The sequence below is a fragment of the Lygodium microphyllum genome, chromosome 21 (genome assembly GCF_053477565.2).
Source record: "Lygodium microphyllum isolate KBCC chromosome 21, Lygodium_microphyllum_v1.1.10, whole genome shotgun sequence".
Classification (NCBI taxonomy): Eukaryota; Viridiplantae; Streptophyta; class Polypodiopsida; order Schizaeales; family Lygodiaceae; genus Lygodium; species Lygodium microphyllum.
Genome location: NC_141155.1, coordinates 23,703,183 through 23,725,027, shown reverse-complemented (window position 1 = coordinate 23,725,027; position 21,845 = coordinate 23,703,183). Strand labels below are relative to the sequence as shown.

Below are 21,845 nucleotides of genomic sequence, written 5' to 3'. Positions count from 1 at the left end.
ACACACAGAGCATATGCGAAAGATGCAACAATTTGCACGGCTATCAAATAATACAAGCAATGGCAAGTTTGTTCCTTTCACAATGTTATTCATGACAACTTCATGCAATAAGTTGCCATAAAGTTTCCTAGCATTCTTTTTGTTAGAAATGAGGATAAAAGTGAAATACAATTTGTGGGGAAGAAGTGAGGGAAGCAAAGTCCCCATGCTTTGCATTGTCGCTTCGCACAACAACACAAAGTTGTTGCAAAGCGGCATAGCATTTTGAACGCACAGAGCGTGCAATGAATGTGAGTCACCATATTATGTGAGAAGGATGCTTTTTCCATGATTCATAGACTAGTTGCAATGTGCATATTTTGTGATGTTTTGTTGATTGAAAGATGATGATAGAGATGTTAATTGAGTGTCTTGAAGAGAGAAACTTGGACATTCATAATGATCCTAATGAATCTCTAGATGTGTGGAGTTTCTACCCTCGAAAGGACAAACCTAATCACAATGATAATTCTATATTATCTAGACCTGTTTCAATGGCAGTAAGCAACTCATATGTGTCAAGTAGATTGAATACCTAAAAACATTTGGAACATTATTTCTTTGCATGGATTTTCAAGGCAAAGAAAGCAAAAACAACCATAGGCTTTTATGTGCAAGTATTTCTATTTGCTCACAAAATACAAACCAAGTGATGCATAGCCTTGAGAGCTTCAAATGATGTTGATTGCATGAAGGATGGTTAGCAGGCCTAGCAAGCCAACTAGTTTTAATGCAAAAATAATTGACAAACATATTTCACTCAACAAGCTCGCTTCTAAATGGCATAGTTCACACACAAAACCATCATAGTGATGTACAGGCAAGAGACAAAGGCATGCCATTTTATATTCCTTAGACACCATATACAATTAGCAACATTCTTGGAGCCCTTTTAATTATGGGCCACATGGGGCATGAGAGCTAGAGGAAAAAGACATAAGTGTGCCTTAGCACTCCCAAAGATTAGTACAAGAGGTTATTTGCATCATAATCTTGATGCTCACAAATTTGTTCAAGAAGAAGAGGCAACAAAATTTACATGAATAACTTGAACCATGCATTGATGGCCCTATGGTGTCCAAATATAAAACTTGGATACATCTAAATAACACATGGAGCCACAAGTGCAACAAGTAACACTAACAACTATTGGCCACATGTTGGTGTCCAAGCGTGGATGACAATGAAATACCTTAAGTTATACCTAAAAAGAAAATGGTGAACAAGGAAAATTTTCATATTGGATTGCTTAATCAACGACACAATTGGCCCATTGAACCATTTCAAGACATTTTGTGGATCCATTTTTGAAACCTTGTTATTGGTGTTAAATGCAAATATGCAATTTGATGACTATATAGTGATGCCATCCCCCAAGCACCAACAAAGATTTCACCGAATAGTTCTTGATAATAGAAGCTCGACCGATGAGGTAATGGTGTGTGAAGAAGTTAATGATCCTCTATATGCTTCAGACCAACGGAAATACTTGCCATCATTAACCCTTGAAATCAACAAGTTAGCTTAGTGATTGCAAGGGTTAAGAATGCCCTTCAAACTTATATTTGCCAAAGGAAATGGAGCAACTCCTACCGGATCTCTAATTGCATCCTTCCTTTGAACATACTAACATAGGCTCGGCCCTCTCTCCATGTGTGCTTGTGCTCTGAGGTGAAGTGGGTGCCTAGTACATCTCTTTTGCCTACAAATATTGCATGTATCAGATGTTGATATGAAGGAAACCGAGTTGCACATCTGACATCACCCCCTATCCTTCTATCGTCTAGGCCTTAGTTCATAGATCTATATTGAAAAAATGACTCGTGAGCATCATGTCACATGCTCCTTGGGCATTTGGGATCTGCATCATGTTGACAACTGCCTTATTATATCAAATCAAATGTATCTATCCTCTCTTTTTGGTCCTACTTGCAAGAAAGTATATGATGCTTCTATTCGGCATTTATTTTTCATTGTATAAGACATTAACAACTGTTTTTGCTTGAATGTAATCTTTGATAGTTGATTCAGTTTTTGTAATGTTTAATTGCACATATAATCCAATCGTAAACCTAGTTTCCTCTATCTTTATTATGTTGGATTGGTTGTTTTCTTCCATACTCCTTAAATATAGATGTTTGCTCCAACTTTTCTTAAAACATGCTATGGAAATATCTTTATTTTTAATTAAAATATGTTATTTACTTTTGACTCTTCAAAACGTGCTAGCTGAATATGGCTATGTACTTTACTTTCAAACTACATTTCAAAAAAGATGTTTGCTTTCAATATGGTTGTCTACATGTTTTAAAATTTGAAATTCATGTTGTGGAATGCTTTTACTTGGGATGGATTCATAATTATGTAAATAGTAGAGAGAATTCTAAGTGATGAATGCTTCAAAAAACAATCCTTCATTTAAGAAACGTGCGTGAAAAATATACTTATCTTATGAAGGTTAATCTTCATTATTACCTATCTTTTAAGAAGGACAAGCTTGTTTTTGCCTTTCAAAAAGAAAAGATGTAGTGCCCTTCAAATTTGAGGGCTGGTTAGTGTATGGACTCTTGAAAAGGTGTATGGCAAACAACCTAGGAGGCTTGATCTTTGAACATCTAACTAAGGCCGGTTACACACAAAAAAAGGGACGCCCATTTTGTTAGCTTTAACCAATCAAAACACTTATTTAAGGGTTGGCGTCCGCAGTCCTTTACACACTGGAGAGGACATGATATGTTGTTTACTTGCTAAACAGGTGAACTCCCCGCCCACTTTTGGACGGAGAGTCTCCCCTGCCTACTTGGTAACGTGGCGGACAAGGGTGCATTTTTTGCATTTGCAACCAATCGAAAGATTTATAAGTTTATTCTTTTTTATTTTTTTACAAATTGTATCCATTTGGTGTGTAAAGATATGACGCCTCTGTCTGTGGCCAGTTTCAAAACATGCATGCCCACACTCTGAGCAGCGGTTGGCCGTCCATTACTTGGTGTGCAACCAGCCTAAAACTTAAGAGTATTCCCAACATACAGAGATTTTTCTTTTATTTTATCTAATACAAATACTCAGCGCAGTACAAAAACATGCAAAGGTTTTTTTAAAAAGACGTGAAGTAATAGTATTTGCATTTTTAAAGGAAATAATAATTACAGCGCTGTAATACAAAGTTACTTGGGGCCGTACCAAAGGAGTCAGGACATTTGGACATGTTTTTTGCACTTTGCCCCGCCCCTCTCTCCAGCCGTTTTTCAAATCAGGCACTTCTTGTATGCTGGTCACGTTGTCTGCACTCTTCTGCACAGTTTGTTGTGCCATAGCTCACAACTAAAGAAACCCTATCGACAGAAAAGAAACGAAGAACGCACCAGAGTTCACGGGCAGGTCACACCGTCACACAATCAAAGCCGCCGTCTGCATTCTCTCCCGCCTTGCATCCCGCCTGTTCCTTTCCTTCCGCCATATCCACAACCTCCAAAGCTTTTCCGAAACTTCGCCAGTCCGTTGCATCTATTCTCTCCTTTCTCTCTCTCTCTCTCTCACGAAATATCTCTCGACCTGACTTGGCGGCCATTTCTTTCCCTTTATGCTTCGGGCTCTGAACAGGCGGCTTCAAGTCGAGCGACAATGCCTCCATCACAGGGATCGGGTTTCCATTGCAATCCTCCAGGAACTAAAGCATGCGCCCTTCTTCTTGCCTTAAGTCTTACAGCCTATCTATACTGGCGATTCATGGAAGGTGTGGCTGCCGTCAAACACCCCGACTCATGCCCGCCTTGTGTTTGTGATTGCGGCCCTTCGCTCATTCACGGTACTTCACATGCGTCGGCTTCCTTTACCTCATCAGCATTCATCATTGAAGTGAAACTAACCAATTCAGAAAGAGACGTTTAGATTTGCGCAGGATATCTTAATCGGAACCAGGCCGTTTGGATCTTAATAAAATTTACTATATTTATTTACGTGCAATGATATCTTTCCAATTGTTCGAACAAAAGGTCGATTTATAATTTTGGACAGGTGAATTTATGCTAGCATATATGGCTAGAGCTTGTTATGTACCTGGATGCATCCATATGCACGCATGCAGTATACGAAAACCGAGCTGTTGCATTATTACATTTCTGAACGCTTCATATAAAAGTGGAAGCGATGATGCCATCGTCACAATCTATTAGAGCTGTTTATTGTAGAATGATGGTGGTGAACTCTTGCCTTTAGGAATTGACGATCTGTAAGGGAAATGGTAATAATATCGAAAACAGCAAGAGTGCGGAGAATATAACTGAGCAGCAAGTGATATCACGTAAACAGCCAAAATCACACTAGTTCAAAAACACATAATGGCTGAAATCAGATTCACACTCCAGGACACATTCTAGCTGCTTTTGTTCCAATGATAGTATGTACTCAGAAGTGGAATCTGTGTAGTGAAAAAAATTGAAGGTCACACGTTGTGATTCTCTTCAATTGTCGCTAAGCATGATAATAATGAGAATCAAGGGCAAGGATGAAAGTTCATAAAATCTTTAATTACGCAGGGAGTACCAATAAATTTTCTATGGAACAAAATAGCACATGTAGTACAAAGAGACAATTAGATCTTGCTGAATTTTGAGAATGGTTGAGAGAATTGAAAAAAAAAAGAGAGCAAGTTATGAAGCTTTTTATTAGAGATTTGTGGTCTTTTAGATACACTAGAGATTGGTGGTGTTGCAGCATTGGAAATTATAATATTGTCCATGTGAGTCTTTTGAAGATATAAATATGAGTGCCATATGCAGGATTAATATGTGAAGATCCACCAGATTTGATATAGAGTTGCCATAAAGGTCATCTTTTACCAGATTTTCCATGGGGTGTTATGACTTGATGATAGAAGTGGCCCATTATCCTTCTTAACACGTGACGAGTCATGAGGACAATCATTAATTTGTAGCTAACAAGGTATTGAAGTGTCTTATAGTGCTGGTCATTGGAAATGAAGCTTTGGAATTCCAGTAGGATTTGGTGGGAATGTGATAATTCATTACCTCTATGTTATGATGTTTGATCTATGTTAAATGCATGGTCTTTCGAGTAGTAGAAGTTGGTATTGTTGGACATTAGAAGATGCACTACAATAGAGTGCTAATTAGTTGGCCCGAAAGTTGATATTGTAGACCATTGTGGGATTCAAATTGCTCTATACAAGTATTTTGAAACATGTGCATGTTGTTTGTCTTCAAATCAGTTTATGAAGATCCACCAAGTTTGATGAGTATAATCACTATGATGATCATTTGGGAAGCCCATTTTTCATTCTCCATTTTGGCTACCTCTTTGGACAACATTGTGCATACCATGTGGAGGTAAAGAAGAGATTGGATATTATGATCCATGTGAATGTCCTAAACTAGAGGGGTACGCTTGTGGGTAGGTGCAATGTGTGATGATGCATTAGGTGTCTAGGTTCATAAGAAATAGGTTAATAATTAACTAATTCATATATGGGTTAGTGACTAGTCTCCCTAGTAGCCTTAACTTTAAATAATACTTTATGAAATAACATAATAAACAAAGGTGATGTATAGAAATTAGGAACTTTGGCTCTTTTTTACTTTTTGGCATTTGCTCTTTCTCGAACATCCAAAGGCATCTTTGTGGTTCGATGTTATTAAAAGGGCATTTCTATCTACTATTGCTATTGTACAACTAGCTTTTGACCTTGTGATTACATGGGAATATTATGCAGCCCTTAGGTTTGTTGCTTGGGCCTTGTCTACATGTTTGTGTATTGTTTTGTGGATGTTTTCAAGTGGTGTGCTATTTGAACAATTGCTCTCTATGTGCCTTGGTTGTATGCCCAACTTGTGTATTGTGCAAGGGCAGTTTTGTGGGTATTGTAATTTCTAACATAGTTGCCCTTTGGTTCACCATCATTAACTATGCTTGTTCATTGAAGAATTTCATTGTTTGTAGTTTGCATCAACGCCCTATGTTAATGGGGGTTGAGGATTGAGGAGCAGAGATGTGTAGGTGCTAGACGGACTTGGTAATGCAATTGTCAACATTTGAGATGGAAGAATGCTCCACGATCAGCTAGATCTGAGGATCTGTAGGGAAAGTGGGATCAATTGCTTCTGCTGCACACTAAATACAGAGGGCAACTCAAAAAGAGAAGAGGACTCATCAAGTCTATCCTCAAGGGAGACAAGGAGTGTGTGAGGACCAAAGTCCATAGTAGTGGCATTGGTAGATCAATTAGATAACCCTATTGGTGAAGTAGACATTGACGGTCTTGTCATCATGTGAGCATTGGATCTATCCTACTAAGCTAAAGGATGACCCCTCTCAGCTATGGAGGTGGGGCTGAAGTACCCTTGCCTAATGTGCTCAAGTTCCTAGGTGGGGAAAAGGATCTAGTCTTGGGCGTGGATTGCCGTTGGCCGTTAAGGGATACTCATTGTCCAAATGGCTAGCCTTTTGGCATTGCCGAGACAATACCTATTCTTTTTAGGAACATTATGCCAACCCGATTTCAATCTTGGAGGGGAGTTACTTTGCTTCTCACTACCTGAGTTAGTCTTGGTATTGTTATTTTCACCACATTGCGTCATCTTCTAGGAAATCAAGCCCCCCTTTGAATACTGGGGTTTATGAAATTGATCGAACATTTGAGCATAATGCAATAGTTGATACCCAAACTTATAGAAGGTGGGTAATTGGGGCTATGAGATAACTTGTTGAATGAAATTAAAGTATCTCTATGGCAATTTATTCATGAACAAAGTGACTTGATCATCATTAGCTAACTTGGGTAAGCCAAACTCCAATGGTGGCGAATTCAGCGAGAGCAATCGTCGATACTCAACCAACTTGATAGTCAAATCATCCCTCTCAATGATTTTGAACTATTGGAGCTCATAGTTAAGGTTGATATGTGGAGTATGATTGTAAGCCGCATAATGGTTGACTAGATGTGTCCAACGCTCGTATGCAAGGTCAAATCGTTGTAATTGGGAATGAAATTTAGGCATAAGATCTTGCATCAACTTGACTATAGCTGTGACATTTCTACTCTTCCAAGAGTGAACTACCTCATAGGAGAACCAGTAGGGTTTAGGTTGGGGTTCTTGCCCCTTTTTCCATAAGCATTGGGAATCCAAGGCATGCTGCATCAAATGAGACCTAGATTTAAAGTTAGACTGGTTGAAATGAGTCTTATCCGTGCGTGGCTGATATAGATGGATGGATGGCTTGATGAGAAAGGGGATAAGTGGGTGGCATAGGATAGAAAGATGGATGACTAGGTGCTACATGAGGCATCAAAGTGCCTGGCATGGGACTTTAGATGCATGCCCTAAAGGAAATGATTGACTTGTGGATGGTCCACATGTCAAAAAGGTGTAGGATGGCCCACTAGGTATTGTCATGTTGGCAAGGTGTGTGGTCACCTAGGAGATGGGAGAATAGGGTGGGGATTGAGATGCGTGGGTGGGATAACCGTGCCTATAGGTCCCCATGGATGGCTGGGTGGGGAGATCATGTGAGAGTGTGCAATGGGAGGGCATGAACACAGAGAGAAAGGAAAAGAGAGAGACAATAGGAAGAAGAAGAAAGAAATCTGTACTGACTGAAGATGAATACCGAATATAACACTGTGGATTGACTAGTCCTTTCCTGGGTAGTGCTGTAGCCCATGAAAATGAGCTTTCTTGACTTCGAGTCAAGCTTCGTCTTCCTCTTCTTCTTGTCCACATGGACAAAAGCATCACAACCAAAGATGCAAAAATGAGATACGAAAGGCTTTCGACTAAAGAAAGCCTCATAAGGTGTCATGTCCTATAATGCAGAAGTTGGAAAGCGGTAGCGGACTTGAACTGTAGTAGCCACCACTTCACCCCAAAGGTTATGAGGAAGACCCTGATGCTCCAACATTGAACAGGCCATCTCTAGCATGGCCTGATTCACATGCTCCACCATACCATTCTTCGAAGGTGTGTTTGAATAGGTCTACTCCACCCGAATGTCATGATTCTTGTAAAACTAAGAAAAAAAGCTAGAAGTAAACTCGCCACCATGATCTGCTCGTACGCCATGAACTATGGAAGTAGTCTGGGTCTTCATAAACACCTTCCACTCGTAGAGATGGGAGTACGCCTTGCTCTTGTACGCCAAACAATAAGGCTACACATAACAATTGAAGTCGTTTATGATCAGTATCAAATACTTGGCCATCCCTAGTAGCAACTTGGGGATGTGGCTGTCGATGCTGCTTGCCCTTCAAATAGCTAGGGCACAAAGTGTGATTAGGAGGGAAATCAAGACGTCCCTTCACCATCTTTTGCCGAGAAGCCCATTGGATCACATCAAAATGAAGATGACGATAACAAGCATGCCATAGCAGCCCAAGCTTGTGGGAAGGCCGTGTGGTTAAGGTTGTCTGAAGAAGATTGCCTGTCTGGCAATAAAGGAATAGTCCCCACTCCTTGAATGAGAAGGGTAGAGTTGTCACCAATGGTGAATGTGCCCCCTTTGGCACTCAAGTCTTGAAGCCAATCCTATCTATAGGTCATGTGAGAAGGGGCCCCATTGTCTACCAACTGAGGCTTCTCTTGAGTGGAAGAAGCAAGAGTTGTATCCTCCTCGGCAAATACTTGCAGAAAAATCGTTGCTGGGCCAGCCTTCGAATCCTTTGAATCCTTCTCCTTGGGCTTCAAATAAGGATACTTTTGCCAATACTTCTCCTTGGGATGAGTGTCCTTTCCACAGTGTGGGCACTTGGGCTTCTTCTTCTTCTTCTTCTTATCCTTCTTGTCCTTGGCTTGTGTCTTCTTCTTCTTCCATCCACTTGTACTTGTAGTAAATGCCTTGGTGGAGTCAAAACCACGGGCTCTCACCTCACTAAGTCGCTTGTCATGCTCTGAGACAAGCGATGAAAGCTCCTTCCATAAGAGTGTCTCACGGGTCCTTGATGTGATAATTGGTGTAGAAGACATCGAAGCAAGGAGATGGCAGTTGAGTCAAAAGGATCATAGCCATGTCTTGAGAGGATATCATTCAACCAAGAGAGGCAAGCTCACCTCTCATGTCCTCCATCTTCGTGATGTGCTCCTTCATAGAGGAGGAATCATCAAGATTGAGCATCTGCAACTTCTTCTCCAAGGAAATCTTGTGGGCAAACGTCTTATGCCGATACAAAGACGCAAGCTTCTTCCACACTTTTGTCATGGTCTTAAACTTGCAAACATGCACAAGGACAGAATCCCACAAACTCATAAAGAGAAAGGATTGAGCTTGAGAGTTGAGTTGATCCCACAGGGTTGCACAGTCCATAGAAGTTCCATTTGTGGGATTTTCCTTAGGATAGGGGATAGAATCTGAAACAAGAGGACAAAGATCGAAGGTGTTGAGTATGCACTCCACCTTACACGACCACAACAAATAGTTCAACCATCGAGTTTGTCTTCTTTGGGTAATGAAGGTAAGACAGGCACCTGTACCAATGGTATCAAGGACATCATCTTCATTGAGGATGGAGCCTTCTATGAAAGATGAATAGAGGGGGAATGGGTGCAAAGGGGGGACTCCTCATGCTGACTGTAATCGCGTCTCTACTCAAAAGAGTGTCTGGAAAGAAGCTCCAATTGTCGCTTGCCACCTGGAAGTTGTTGCCTCCACAAAAAGTTGTCGCCTACAGTAGGAAGTTGTTGCCAAGGCGCAGGAAGGAGTCACTTGCAGCAAAATGTTGTTGCTTGTACTAGGAAGCACGTGCAAAAACACAAATTTGCGTTTTTGAGCAAAACGCAAAAGCTGATGTTGTTTGATGTTAGAAAATTGCTGCTTGGTCCTTGAAGACTATTGTCTGGGTGCTTGGGGGTGCAAATGGGCAATGGACTACTTGTTTGGGTAATGGACCACCTATTTGGGTAGTAAACTCGGTAAATGCAAGCTGAAGATATGTGTTTTGGAAATCTGGGCTGCTTCTTGTTGAGGGTATAGGCATATGAACTCTCCTTATGCAGGAATGGGTAAGGGCAGGCATGTGTGAATGGTCCTGAGGGGAAGGGGAAACCCTAACCCTAACCAGGTGGGGCTATATAAACAGCCCATGGTCTACATCAATCGATTGAGTGAGGTGACCCTAGTTGTACTCATAAGCCAACATTGAATTGTGTGCACAAGAGGGAGAAATGGGATGAGCTTGAAAAGCTCTATGGTGCTATAGATAAAAACACTAAGATTTTTCTTAAGATTGAATTCTTTAGCTTGGAATATAAAGAAGGAGAAGACTTGGGAAAATTTATTTCTCATATAAAGGGCCTCATGGCACAACTTTCTTCAGTGCAAGCACCAATCCATGATGAGGATGCTATTGCCATTCTTTTAAAAGCTGTCAAAAAGGTCTTTCCTACACTTGTAACAACTCTTACTAATATTCCCAATCCTACCTTGGCAAGTACCATCCAATCTTGTTTGGATGAATGAAAAGGAATCACAAAGAAGGAAGCACTAGTCAAGCATCTACGTCAACATTCCGTGACCAAGTCTTAGTGCATGCAATTGTCAATAAGTGTACTTTTTGTAAGAAGAAAGGGCATATTGTAAACAACTGTTAGAAAAAATACCCAGAAAAGATGAAATGTAATAAATGTAACAAGACAAGACATATTACTAGTAAATGTCCTAACCATCCTAAAGTACCTAAGGAATTGGAGGCTAATTTAGCCTCTTGATCCACCGATGATCGACTCTTCTGAGTCCTGTATCCTTTCTGTCTATAACCATCCTTGTAGCTTGATCTATAAAGGCATCCTATTTTGGGTTAAGGGGGGGCATTCTCTTATGCTTTGTATTCCAATGCCACTTGGTATTGAGGGGGGGGGGTGTTGAGAGTACAAGCATATGAACTCTCCTTATGCAGGGGTGGATAAGAGCAGGTAGGTGTGAATGGTCTTGAGGGGAAGGGGTAACCCTAACCCTAACCGGTTGGTTCTATATAAACAGTGCATGGATCTACATCAATTGATTGAGTGAGGTGACCCTAGTTGTACTCATAAGCAACTTTATAAGCAAGACATGTTCTTGTACTTTGTGCCTTCTCTTCCTCTTGTGCACACACTTCAATGTTGGCTTGCACTCTGATTTTTTCACACTCCTCCGTGATGAAAACCTGCTCTTTTGCAAGAAATCTCTAGATTGTGTCCTCACATAGGTGATGATACCATGTGAGAGTGCGCAACGGAAGAGAAACATGAACATAGAGAGAAGCAAAAAGAGAGTGAGAGAGAGGAAGCAAAAGATGAGGGAAGAATATTGCACTGACCAAAGAAGAATGCTGATATAATGATGATGGATTGATCAGTCCTGGAATGCGGCCCGAAGTGTTAGTGAGGGCACTGGATTAGGCTGATGACGATGGCAACACCAAGCACGGAGAGTCGGAGTGTGCACTTGCAAAGGGAAGACTAAAGAGTGTGTGTGTTTGTCAAGTGGGGAGGTTGGCTATAAATAGCGAAGATACAAAAAAACTGGCCGACTTGATCCAAAAGAGGCCATAAATGTTGTCTGACCAACAATAAATGTTGGTCACTGAAGAAAAATGCCAAAAAAAATAGAGGATACCTTGGAAAAATCCGAGACGGCAATGACAATGTATGGTAAGTGTAGGCAGAGATTATGGAAAGTAGTAGTTGGTCTAGGAATGCACATAGGAAGCCAACAAATAAAGAAAATGTGCCTAAACTGCTAGAGCTCCTATATCTCCGTCAGACTCTGATAGGAGCTCACAACTAGGAGATGACAGACTGACATGACTAACATAGGTAGGCTAACAGTTTTGTTGGCTGCTTGCATTATTTTATTGCATTGTTTCCTCCTATTTAGGCCCAGGTGGCAGCTTGTCCTTGTCACGTGCTTTTTAGGTGCTAGTGGGACAGATACGGCTTGAGGAGATACATCAACAACCCTTGTATATTTGCCTTTTTCATTTCAGCATTCATTGATTGTAGATTTCTCCCTTCTCTTGTCTTTTTTCTCTCTGTCTTTCTCTTGTGTTCATTGTCTTTTAGTTTTGTCCATATGCTTCCACATTCGTTGCACTCTAACATGGTATCAGTGCAGTGTAGAAGGGCTGATTGATCATGGTGGGTAGACCTGATCAGGAGGATTCTTTGTGACAAAAGTTTAAGTTTTCAGCCTTTGGAGGCTATGATGAACAAGTTGTGCGCGGAAAAGAAGCAAAGAAGTTGTTTTTTGTAGGTCCTTGTTGTTCGTGAAGGAGGAAAGGCTACATTTTCAGCCTTCTGCTGCCTGTAGATTTTGAGTTTTCATCACCTTCGGCAAGTGAAACTCGTTGAGGATGAGTGGAGGAAGCCCTAGCAAGCACCTGCTTCATGTACGGAGTTAGAGGGGGTCGCCCTTGTTTTTGTGCAGTTCATTCTATTTACGATGTCGATCAAAATTGATGTGGAGTTTCAGGCTATTATGGACCATAAGGCCCTTGTGCTACTAGCTCTTCCTTTAGATCAAAGCTTGATTGGGAGAATTACCGCATTTGGCATGTAATGATGCTTGTCATCTTGGTGAGCTCGTGACTGATGCCATAGAGCGTCCTACAGCTTGTAATGCCTCCAAGCGTTCTTCAGATGAGAAAGCTGAGTTGATGAAGATATATGCACATTGGGACAAATCGAATGCCCGCATTTGTTCTTTCCTCTCTCTCCTGCACTCCAGTTGTCATTGCTCACATCAAACACTTGATTGGGGCTTGAGACATATGGTTGGAGCTTGATCAGAGGTACAATCGAATGACCATGATGAAGCCGGTATCTCTGGAGGTTCAGATGAGGACTTTGGGTCCTAACAAGTCTTCTTTTATGTGAGAGCATGTCAATAAGATTCGACAATTGCAAATGCAGGTCCAGAACTTGGAGAAGGCAATTACCTCAGAGGATGTGGTGATAATTCTTTTTTCTTAGTTATCTCCTTGATTTAGTGCATTTTACTCCTCCTTGATTGCTTTAGGGCGGTCAGAGACTCTTCATTGGGAACGTTGGAAAATGGCAACCAGTTATGGAGAGAGAGAGGAGAGACAATGATAGCAAGAGAGTGAGCTGAAGCAAAAAGAGTAGAGTGTACATGCTAGAATGAAAGAGTGAGTGAAGGTACAACTGATGTTTGGGTCAAGGGTTGACCTAACCAGCATTTCACCAACTAACTAGAGTTAGGTTTATTTTACTCTAGAGCCTAGTGTCACTACTTTAAGTTTCTAAGACACTAGGTGTACACACCTTATATTGACACTTTAATAAGTGTCCACACCACACAAATTACATTGGGTGCTGCCCATAGAATTGGCAAATTCTAACACTCCCCCTTGCAGTGCCAATGTAATGAAGTATAAGGATGATCAATCACCAAAGGGTAATAAGGTTAAGGACTTTCGAAAAGCCTCAAACTTCTCGCGTGGTAGTGCTTTGGTGAAAATGTGTGCAACATTTTTCTGTGTTGATACATACATCAAGCTGATCTCTTCTGCATAGCATCTCTCTCTGACATAATGGTAATGCACCTCTATGTGTTTCGTGCGAGCATGAAACACTGGATTTCGTGCTACTGCAATAGCACTCTGACTATCAGAAAGAATGGGTGTAGGACCCTTCAATGGTAAATGTAGATCAGCCAACAATCTGCGCAACCATACACATTCCACTGTTGCCGTGAAGGCTGCCCTGTACTCAGCCTCACAAGATGAGGTAGCCACTGTAGGCTGTTTCTTGCTTAGCCGTGAAATGCATGAACGGGCCTAGAAAGAAACAATGTCCACTTGTAGATTGTCTAGTGTCTGCATCACCAGCCCAATCTGAATCATTGTAAACTCGTAAGTGCAAGTCTCCTCCCCTAGGAAATAATAATGCATGTGATTGAGTACCTTGCAAATATCTGAAGATCCTCTTAATAGGTTGCCAATGTATGGTCCGTGGACTATGCATATACCTACTCACCTGAGATACTTCATACTGAATGTCAGGGCGTGTGTTGCAAAGATAAATAAGACAGCCAACAGCTGCAAATTGCAACATTAGACATCTCTTCACCATCATGCATAGACAGCTTTAAGCCTAGCTCCATAGGAGTGCACATAGGTTTGCAATCTTGCATACTAAATCTATGTAATAGCTTATCCACATATTGTGACTGTGACATGATGATACCATGCTGATTTTGGGTGAATTGAATCCCCAAATAATAGTGTAGGCAGCCCATATCTGACATAGCAAATGCATGTTTTAATTCAACCTTAAAATCTGCAATTTTTTCTTCTATAAGTCTAGTGAGCAGTATGTCATCTACATAAAGAATGATAACCAGCTAGTCCTCCCTCTCATTCTTAATGTATAGAGTGCGAGCAATTGGACTATTTTTGAACTCTTTGCTAGCCAAATAAGCATCAATTTTGGAGTATCATGCATGAGGAGCCTGTTTGAGAACATAAAGAGCTTTATGCAGCTTGCATACCATGTGCTCTTTCCTCTTAACCACAAACCTTGGAGGTTGTGACACATAAACATCCTCATGTAAATCCCCATTCAAGAATGTTGTCTTAATGCTCTACTGATATACTTTCCAGCCATAATTTGCAACCATAGCAATCACACATCTCACTGTACTCGTACGGGATGTAGGAGAAAAAATTTCTTCATAATCTATGCCCTTCTTTTGTGCATAGCCTTCGCTACCAACCGTGCTTTGTACCTGTCAATTGTACCATCAGCCTTGCGTTTGAGTTTAAAAACCCATTTTGTGCCAATGGCCTTCTTGCCAGGTGGTAAATCCACAAGATCCCATGTAGAGTTAGTGGCAATAGAGTCTAACTCATCCTGCATGGCTTGCATCCAATGTACATCTTGCCGAGCTTCGTCCAAGGAAGTAGACTCATCATCATCCACTGGTGAGCTCATAAACACATGCTCATCACAATCATCTACTTCCGTAAAATCAATCAAATGTGCCCCCCCTGCATCATTTGCTACATTTCTGGCAGCCCTTTTAGTGTTGAGGTATAGGAGCATCCATTTTACTCTCCCGGAGAGTCTTTAACAGCCATCTTGGGACTGTTTTGGCTGCATTTACAGCAGCCCTTTCATGTTGTACTGCTTCTTCCATTGCATGTGGCAAACCATCATCGATACCCTATTGTTTATGAGCATATGGTGCAGCAAAAACTTACTGTATTAAGTCTGTCCTGCCATTTACAGCAGGCACAGACCCCAAAGTAAGTGGCAAAAGACCCTCAAAGACATCAGCAATGTCATGGGTGGGTGGCATTTGAAACTGATCATGTGAAAATGCAGCATTTTCAGCAAATAGGACATCCCTACTGACAAAGACTTTCTTCGTGCGTGGTTCGTACAAGCGATAGCCCTTGCTCTGCAAACTGTAGCCAATAAATATGCATTTTACAGTCTTGTCATCAAGCTTCCCACGAAGCTCTTTCGGAACATGTGCATAGGCTATGCAACCAAACACCCGAAAGTAGTCTACTTTGGGTTTCTTGCCATGCCAAGCTTAGAACGGTGTGATCGTCTTCAATGTCTTAGTGGGTGCACGATTCAACACATGATTTGCACACTGAAGGCCTTCTAGCCAAAATTTATGAGGTAGCCCCTTGCTTTTTAGCATACAATGAGTCATCTCCATAAGAGTCCGATTTTTCCTTTCAGCAACACCATCTTGTTGAGGAGTCATTCTAACAGTGGCTTGATGCGTAATGCCATGATCAAGCAAACATGTCTCAAAAGCATGAGACATGTACTGCCCTCCTCTATCTGTGCAAAGTGTCTGCACTTTTAAGTCAGTTTCAGCTTCAAGCTTTGCAACAAGATGTTTGAAATGCATTAACACATCGGATTTTGCCTTCAGCCCATACACCCATGTATACCAAGAGTAGTCATCAATAAATGTAACAAAGTACTGATGACCTCCAAGTGCACGTGTCCTCATGGGACCATAAACATCAGAGTGAATAAGCTGCATTTTTCGGACAGCATGCACTGCATCATCCTTTTTGAAGGCAAACCTATGTATCTTGCCCAAAATACATCCCTTACATGCATGAGGAGGTGGAGTCTCCATTGGAGGCAATGCATCTACCATATGACACCTTTGAAGGGTCATCAAACTCCCAAAGCTCATGTGTCCATAGCGGGCATGCCATAGCTCCGCATTTTGCATAGCGGGCGAAAGAGTAGTGACTGCTAAAGCATCATGAGATTGTCTGTCATATGTATCCAACAAAAATAGACCCTTATGCAGGGTGCTGGATAGCCTAAGTGCATAGTCCATCTCTCTGTTTCTAACAATGTATTTGTCATCCTCAAAGATGAGTTGAAAGCCATGCTTATTAAAAGCAGAGATAGACAACAAGTTCTTTGTAATGTTAGGTAAAAACAAGATATCTAGAAGCATGAAATCACAACCATCTGCAGCAGTAATAGTGACTGTCCCAATGCCACATACATCATAATTGTTGCTGTTCACACATGTAACACGCTTCCCAGCAGTAGGGGCTGAATGCAAAGAGGTAAACAAGCACTTCTTGGAAGTGATGTGCTTTGACGTCCCACTGTCAAAATATCATGTTTGCTGCGTTTCAGTAGCGTTAAATGCTGAATCAGTCATTGAAGAATCATAACTGCATGTGAGAAATGCATAGTCCTCTGCAAAGTTGGCTGAAGTATCATCATCAGTAGATTTGCTGGCTGATGTTTCTTGGACAGACAAATTGGAGTTCTTTTTCTTTTCTTTGGCCAATCTCTTTCTACATTCATCGATATAGTGATCGGGCTTCTTGCAATAATGACATTTCCCCTTCTTTTTAGTCTTTTCTGTATCTTGGACAACCTTATTTGATGGCTGTCCAGCATCACCCTTTTGTTGATTTTTTACATTTTGCTTGACTTTTCCTTTACCTTTGAACTTGGAAAGCATAGCCACATCACTTGAATGCAATGCCACATTCTTTTGAGTTTGTTCCTCTTACAACAAGAGGCCTGTCAACTCCACAAATGTAAGGAGCCGCTGCCCCCCCTCAAAGACAACATCAAAGAGGTGTGGAAACCAAGATATGACTCTAGAAGGGAGTTTAGTGTGATGTTTACCAATTTAGCATCTTGAATGACCTCATCAACATTGAGTAGCTGCTCACACAAATCCTGTATGTGAGTAAGGTGCTTTGTTATGCTCTCACCTTTATCCATGGTCACATTGGCCGACTCTCTGCGGAGATAGGATATCGTGGATTCATTGCATGTTGCAAACATACGCTCAAGTACATCCCATGCTGATTTTGAGGTCTTACAAGACCGGGTGTGCAGATTAATTGTCATTTTCATTGACAAGGCAATCAAAGAAAGTGCCTGTGCATCTTTTGAGTGTCATTTCCTCTAATCCTCGGTAGGAGGGAGAGGAGGGGCAATAGCAGTAGCAGCACCAATACCACTACCAACAGCAGCAGCACCAACAACCTGTCCTCGAGCGTTACTCTGAGGTGTAAGACCTCCTGGTCGCTGCAAATCAACTGTAACATGGTCCCACAAGTCCTTTGCCACAAGAAGGTTACAGACCATAAAACTCCACAGTGGGAAGTTTGAGCCATCAAGTTTGTCCTCTTGAGTGAGGACACCAAAGATGTTGCTTTGATCATTATTCTCTTGATGTGCCATGATGTCAATGATAGACAAAAACAGGAGCCAAATACTTCAATGTTGAAGTATAGAGTATACTCCTCAGAGTACCAAAATCCCCCACGGGATTAAGAAACAAGTACCAATCTGTCACACAAATGCCAAAGTGTACACAATGCCACCCAAATCAGCACTCAGCCAGTAAATTACAGCACTATACTGCTGTACCACATCCGCCTCGAAATGTGTGTCCACAAAAGTACAAAATACAGCAACTTAATGCCGATTCTTACCAAAATTTACTTAATTTTCCCAAAATTCTCTGCCCAATCTGATTGTAACAGCAATTAAATGTTGCTGTATTGCTTGTTGCTTGCTTTGGAGTGCGTGTTGGGCAAAAGTCCCAAATTTCTTTCTAAAATTTCAAAGAAATTGAAAAAATTTGTACCTTACAATTTGAATTTCTGCAGAAATGTCACCTCGGGATGCATGTTAGTAGTGAATAGCAGCTGAAATCTGCCTCATGATGCGTGTCGGATTAAAAAAACTGAAAAGCCCCAAATTTTCTTGAGCCAACGTGGAAGAAATTTCACAATGTCTATGAGTTTGGTAACAATTTGCGCAAAGGGCCTCCAATTGAGCAAAAGCCTCAAATTTTTGATGGGAATGTCCAAGAAATTGAGAAATTTCTTCGAATTGGTTGTCAATTTGAGCTCTGGGAGCAAAAATTAGCAAAAGCCCCAAATTTTTGGGTAGCACGAGCTAAGATTTGAGAAGAGATGGTTGAAATAGACTGGAAATTCCAGAAATTTTGAGAAAACCCCAAATCTGAAAGTTAAGGTTTTGGACTTTTTAGGATTTGCAGAAATTGGCAAGCAGGACTGAGAAAATGGTGGGCAGAGCTGAGAAAATGGTGGGCAGGACTGAAAATAGCAGCAGCTCTTCCAGGACAACGGCTCCTTGGGCTGCACATTGGACTGCGTGCAGGGCTGTGCGCAGGCTGAAAATAGCAGATCTGGAGCAGATGACTGACTTGGACAGATTTGGAGCAAATGGACATATTTGGAGCTGATGGTTGAACTGGACAGATCTGGAGTAGAGAAGAGACGACTCAGCTACAACTCCTCCTCCAATTCAGCAGCACCTCACAGCAGCTGAAAACCTTTCCTCGAGCTGAGAACCAAGCTGGCAGCAGTAGGACCTTGGGCAGGATGGCACCGGCGGATGGTGGCTGAACAGAATCCACGTGTACGAGCTGCTCTGATACTAAATGTTGGAAAATGGCAGCCAGCTATGGAGAGAGAGAGGAGAGACAATGACAGCAAGAGAGTGAGCTGAAGCAAAAAGAGTAGAGTGTACTTGCTAGAATGAAAGATAGAGTGAAGGTACAACTTATGTTTAGGTCAAGGGTTGACCTAACTAGCCTTCCACCAACTAACTAGAGTTAGGTTTATTTTACTATAGAGCCTAGTGTTACCACTTTAAGTTTCTAAGACACTAGGTGTACACACCTTACATTGACACTTTAATAAGTGTCCACACTGCACAAATTACATTGGGTGCTATCTATAGAATAGGCAAATTCTAACAGGGAAGAGTTGGTTCCTATGGTTTTGGACCAGGAGGAGCAATTGAAAGGATAGAATACTTCCAAATGGGAGGCATTGACAGGTCAGTCCTCTTAGAAGAAGGGAAAGGACCAAAAGATGGAGGAAAAATTGAAGAAGAACAAAGAGAAGGATTCCACTTATCACATCTATGGCAAGGTAGGGAAGCCTTCAAAGGATTTAGGAGCGATGGTTGCTCCCTCATCAGTTGCCTTTCTCTACTTGGAGGTGATTCAGGCATCGATCCCTAGGGCTTCTGATGTTTCATTAATGGCCCCACACCCTCATGAGTGGATTGTTGATAGTGGTACTTCTAGGACATGACTCCTTCTGCAATAGGTGTTACCCGTTTGTAGCCTTCACATGGACATATTCTCATTGCATATAGCTTTTTTGTCCCTATTTAGGAGAGGGGTAATATGCAGCTTATTTCAGATGGGTAGGGTGGTGCCCATACTTCCGAGGTGCTTTATGTGCCAGACTTGGGTTACCATTTGTTGTCAGTACACAAGATTTGTGCCCTTTGCCTCTTGGTTGAGTTTGAGGAGGATTCCTTTCAGATTCTTGATCGTGGATCGAGATAGGTGCTTACTTTCGGTTATGAGGAGAATGGAGTCTACAAGCTAAGGTTTCCTTCTGCCTTGACCTCTCTTCTTCTTACCTCTTAGACATAGTTCAAGCTTTGGCATGCTCGGTTTGGTCACCTCAATTATAATTAACTTCGGAAGGCTTCTAGGAGATAGCTTGTTCGTTGAGGTGTACCAGACATTGTGGTGAGCTAGTAGCCGTGTGTATCTTGCATTCATGGGAAACATCATCGTGATGCCATTCATAGCAAGGCTTCGAAGCGGTCTTCAACACCCTTAGAGCTTGTTTCTACAAATCTGTGTTAACCTATAAGGATCGAGTCTCTTAAGGGGAACTTGTATTTCATCCTGATTGTGGACAATTTTAGCATGATGACATGGGCTTATTTTTTGTAGCTGAAGTCAGAGGCTTTCTCCCACTTCAAGGATTGATTACTCTTCGGAGAACTGATTAGGCAAAAAATTGAAGACATTACGATCATATAAGGGAGGGGAATTTGTTTCTAATGAGCTTGCTAAATTTCTTGCAGATTGTGATATCCAATAGGAGTTTGCAAATAAAAATACACCTCAAGAAAATGGCATATTGGAGTGAAAGAACTGTAATGTGATTAAGATAGCTCACACCATGATGGAGCATAAGCAGACAACTTAGTGTCTTTGGGCAGAGATTGTGGCTATTGCAGTTCACATCCTTGAGCGATCCCCCACTTCAGCCGTTGCTGGTATGACACCCAATGAGGTGTATTTTGGGTCTAAGCTGGATATTTCTTATTTCAAGGTTTTTGGGTGTGACACTTATGTCCACATCCTGAAGACACAATGCAATAAATTTGAAGGGTCTTCCCGATTTATTGCAGGGTCTTCCCGAAGATAAGTGTTTGTGGGCTATAGCTGGCAGTCCCAGAGTTACCGATTGTATGATCCCATTAAATGGGATGTCTACATGAGTCGAGATGTTCGGTTCGTAAAGGTTCTAGCCTCAAAGCAAGGTGAGGAGCACCTTGTGCTTGGAGATCTAGGAGATAGTTGGGCGCCAATGATTGTACCTTTGAAGCCCACGCCTCGTGGAGATGCTTTCTCTTTGGATGAGGATATTATTTTTCCATCGACTTCCCTAACAGAGCCATTGTCGGTGGATGTTCCAAAGACTTTAATAAATGGTGTGCATTGATTAGAGATTCGGCCTCCTCGTTGGGCTCGAGACACTCTTTGTGATTCAAGGATTGAGGGAGTCCGTGAGGAGTGGCTACTGTAGGATGGTCCGCGAGACGGACTTGGAGAAACCATGCACATGCTACTGAGCTTGTTTGTACCAACTATTGCTTGATGACCCGTGCCATACAAGATAGGGAAGCAACCTGTGTGAGGGAGACTTTGTAGTCACCACATTGAAAGAAGGCTATGGAGTAGAAGTTGGATGCTATTGAGTAGAGTGGTACTTGGAAACTTGTACCTCGGCCCATTTATAGGAAGGTGATTGGTGTAAAATGGCTCTTCAAGACCAAATATCATGGTGATGGTACTTTGGATAAGCACAAGGTGTGGCTCATTGCAAAGGGCTTTGCACAGTGGCCAAGGGTGGATTTCCATGACACCTTTGTACCTATAGCTTGGATGGCTACCATTAGAGCCGTTCTTGCCTTAGCCGGCGATAGGAGATGGCTGGTTTATTAGCTTGATGTGAAGTCTACCTTCCTAAATGGCGATTTGAAGGAGGAGATCTATGTTGAGCAACCTTTTGGTTTTCCTCATTAAACGGACAAGTGTACAGGTTGAAGAGGGCCCTTTACCGCCTCAAATAGGCTCCATATGCTTGGGACAATAGACTCATTTCTCCAAGGAAAGTTGGTGTATTATTGTTCCTCTTCTGATCCCTAGTTGTATTTCTACATCTCAGCTAGAGGGCATGTGTTGTTCATGCTTTATGTGGATGATCTAATTTT

The 21,845-nt window shown here is 41.6% G+C and overlaps 1 protein-coding gene across 2 annotated transcripts in view; it reads left to right on the top strand.

The window, feature by feature from the left end:
- Positions 1-3,258: 3,258 nt before the first annotated feature.
- LOC148017814 (uncharacterized) overlaps positions 3,259-21,845 on the top strand; it is a 32,376-nt gene continuing 13,789 nt past the window's right edge. The window contains exon 1 of one of the 2 annotated variants that reach the window (XM_087662162.1): positions 3,259-3,847. In XM_087662162.1, coding sequence (XP_087518288.1) covers positions 3,664-3,847 — 184 coding nt within the window. In that variant the 5' untranslated portion in view covers positions 3,259-3,663. The remainder of the gene's footprint in view (positions 3,848-21,845) is intronic. The other variant, XM_087662163.1, reaches the window with a different exon arrangement.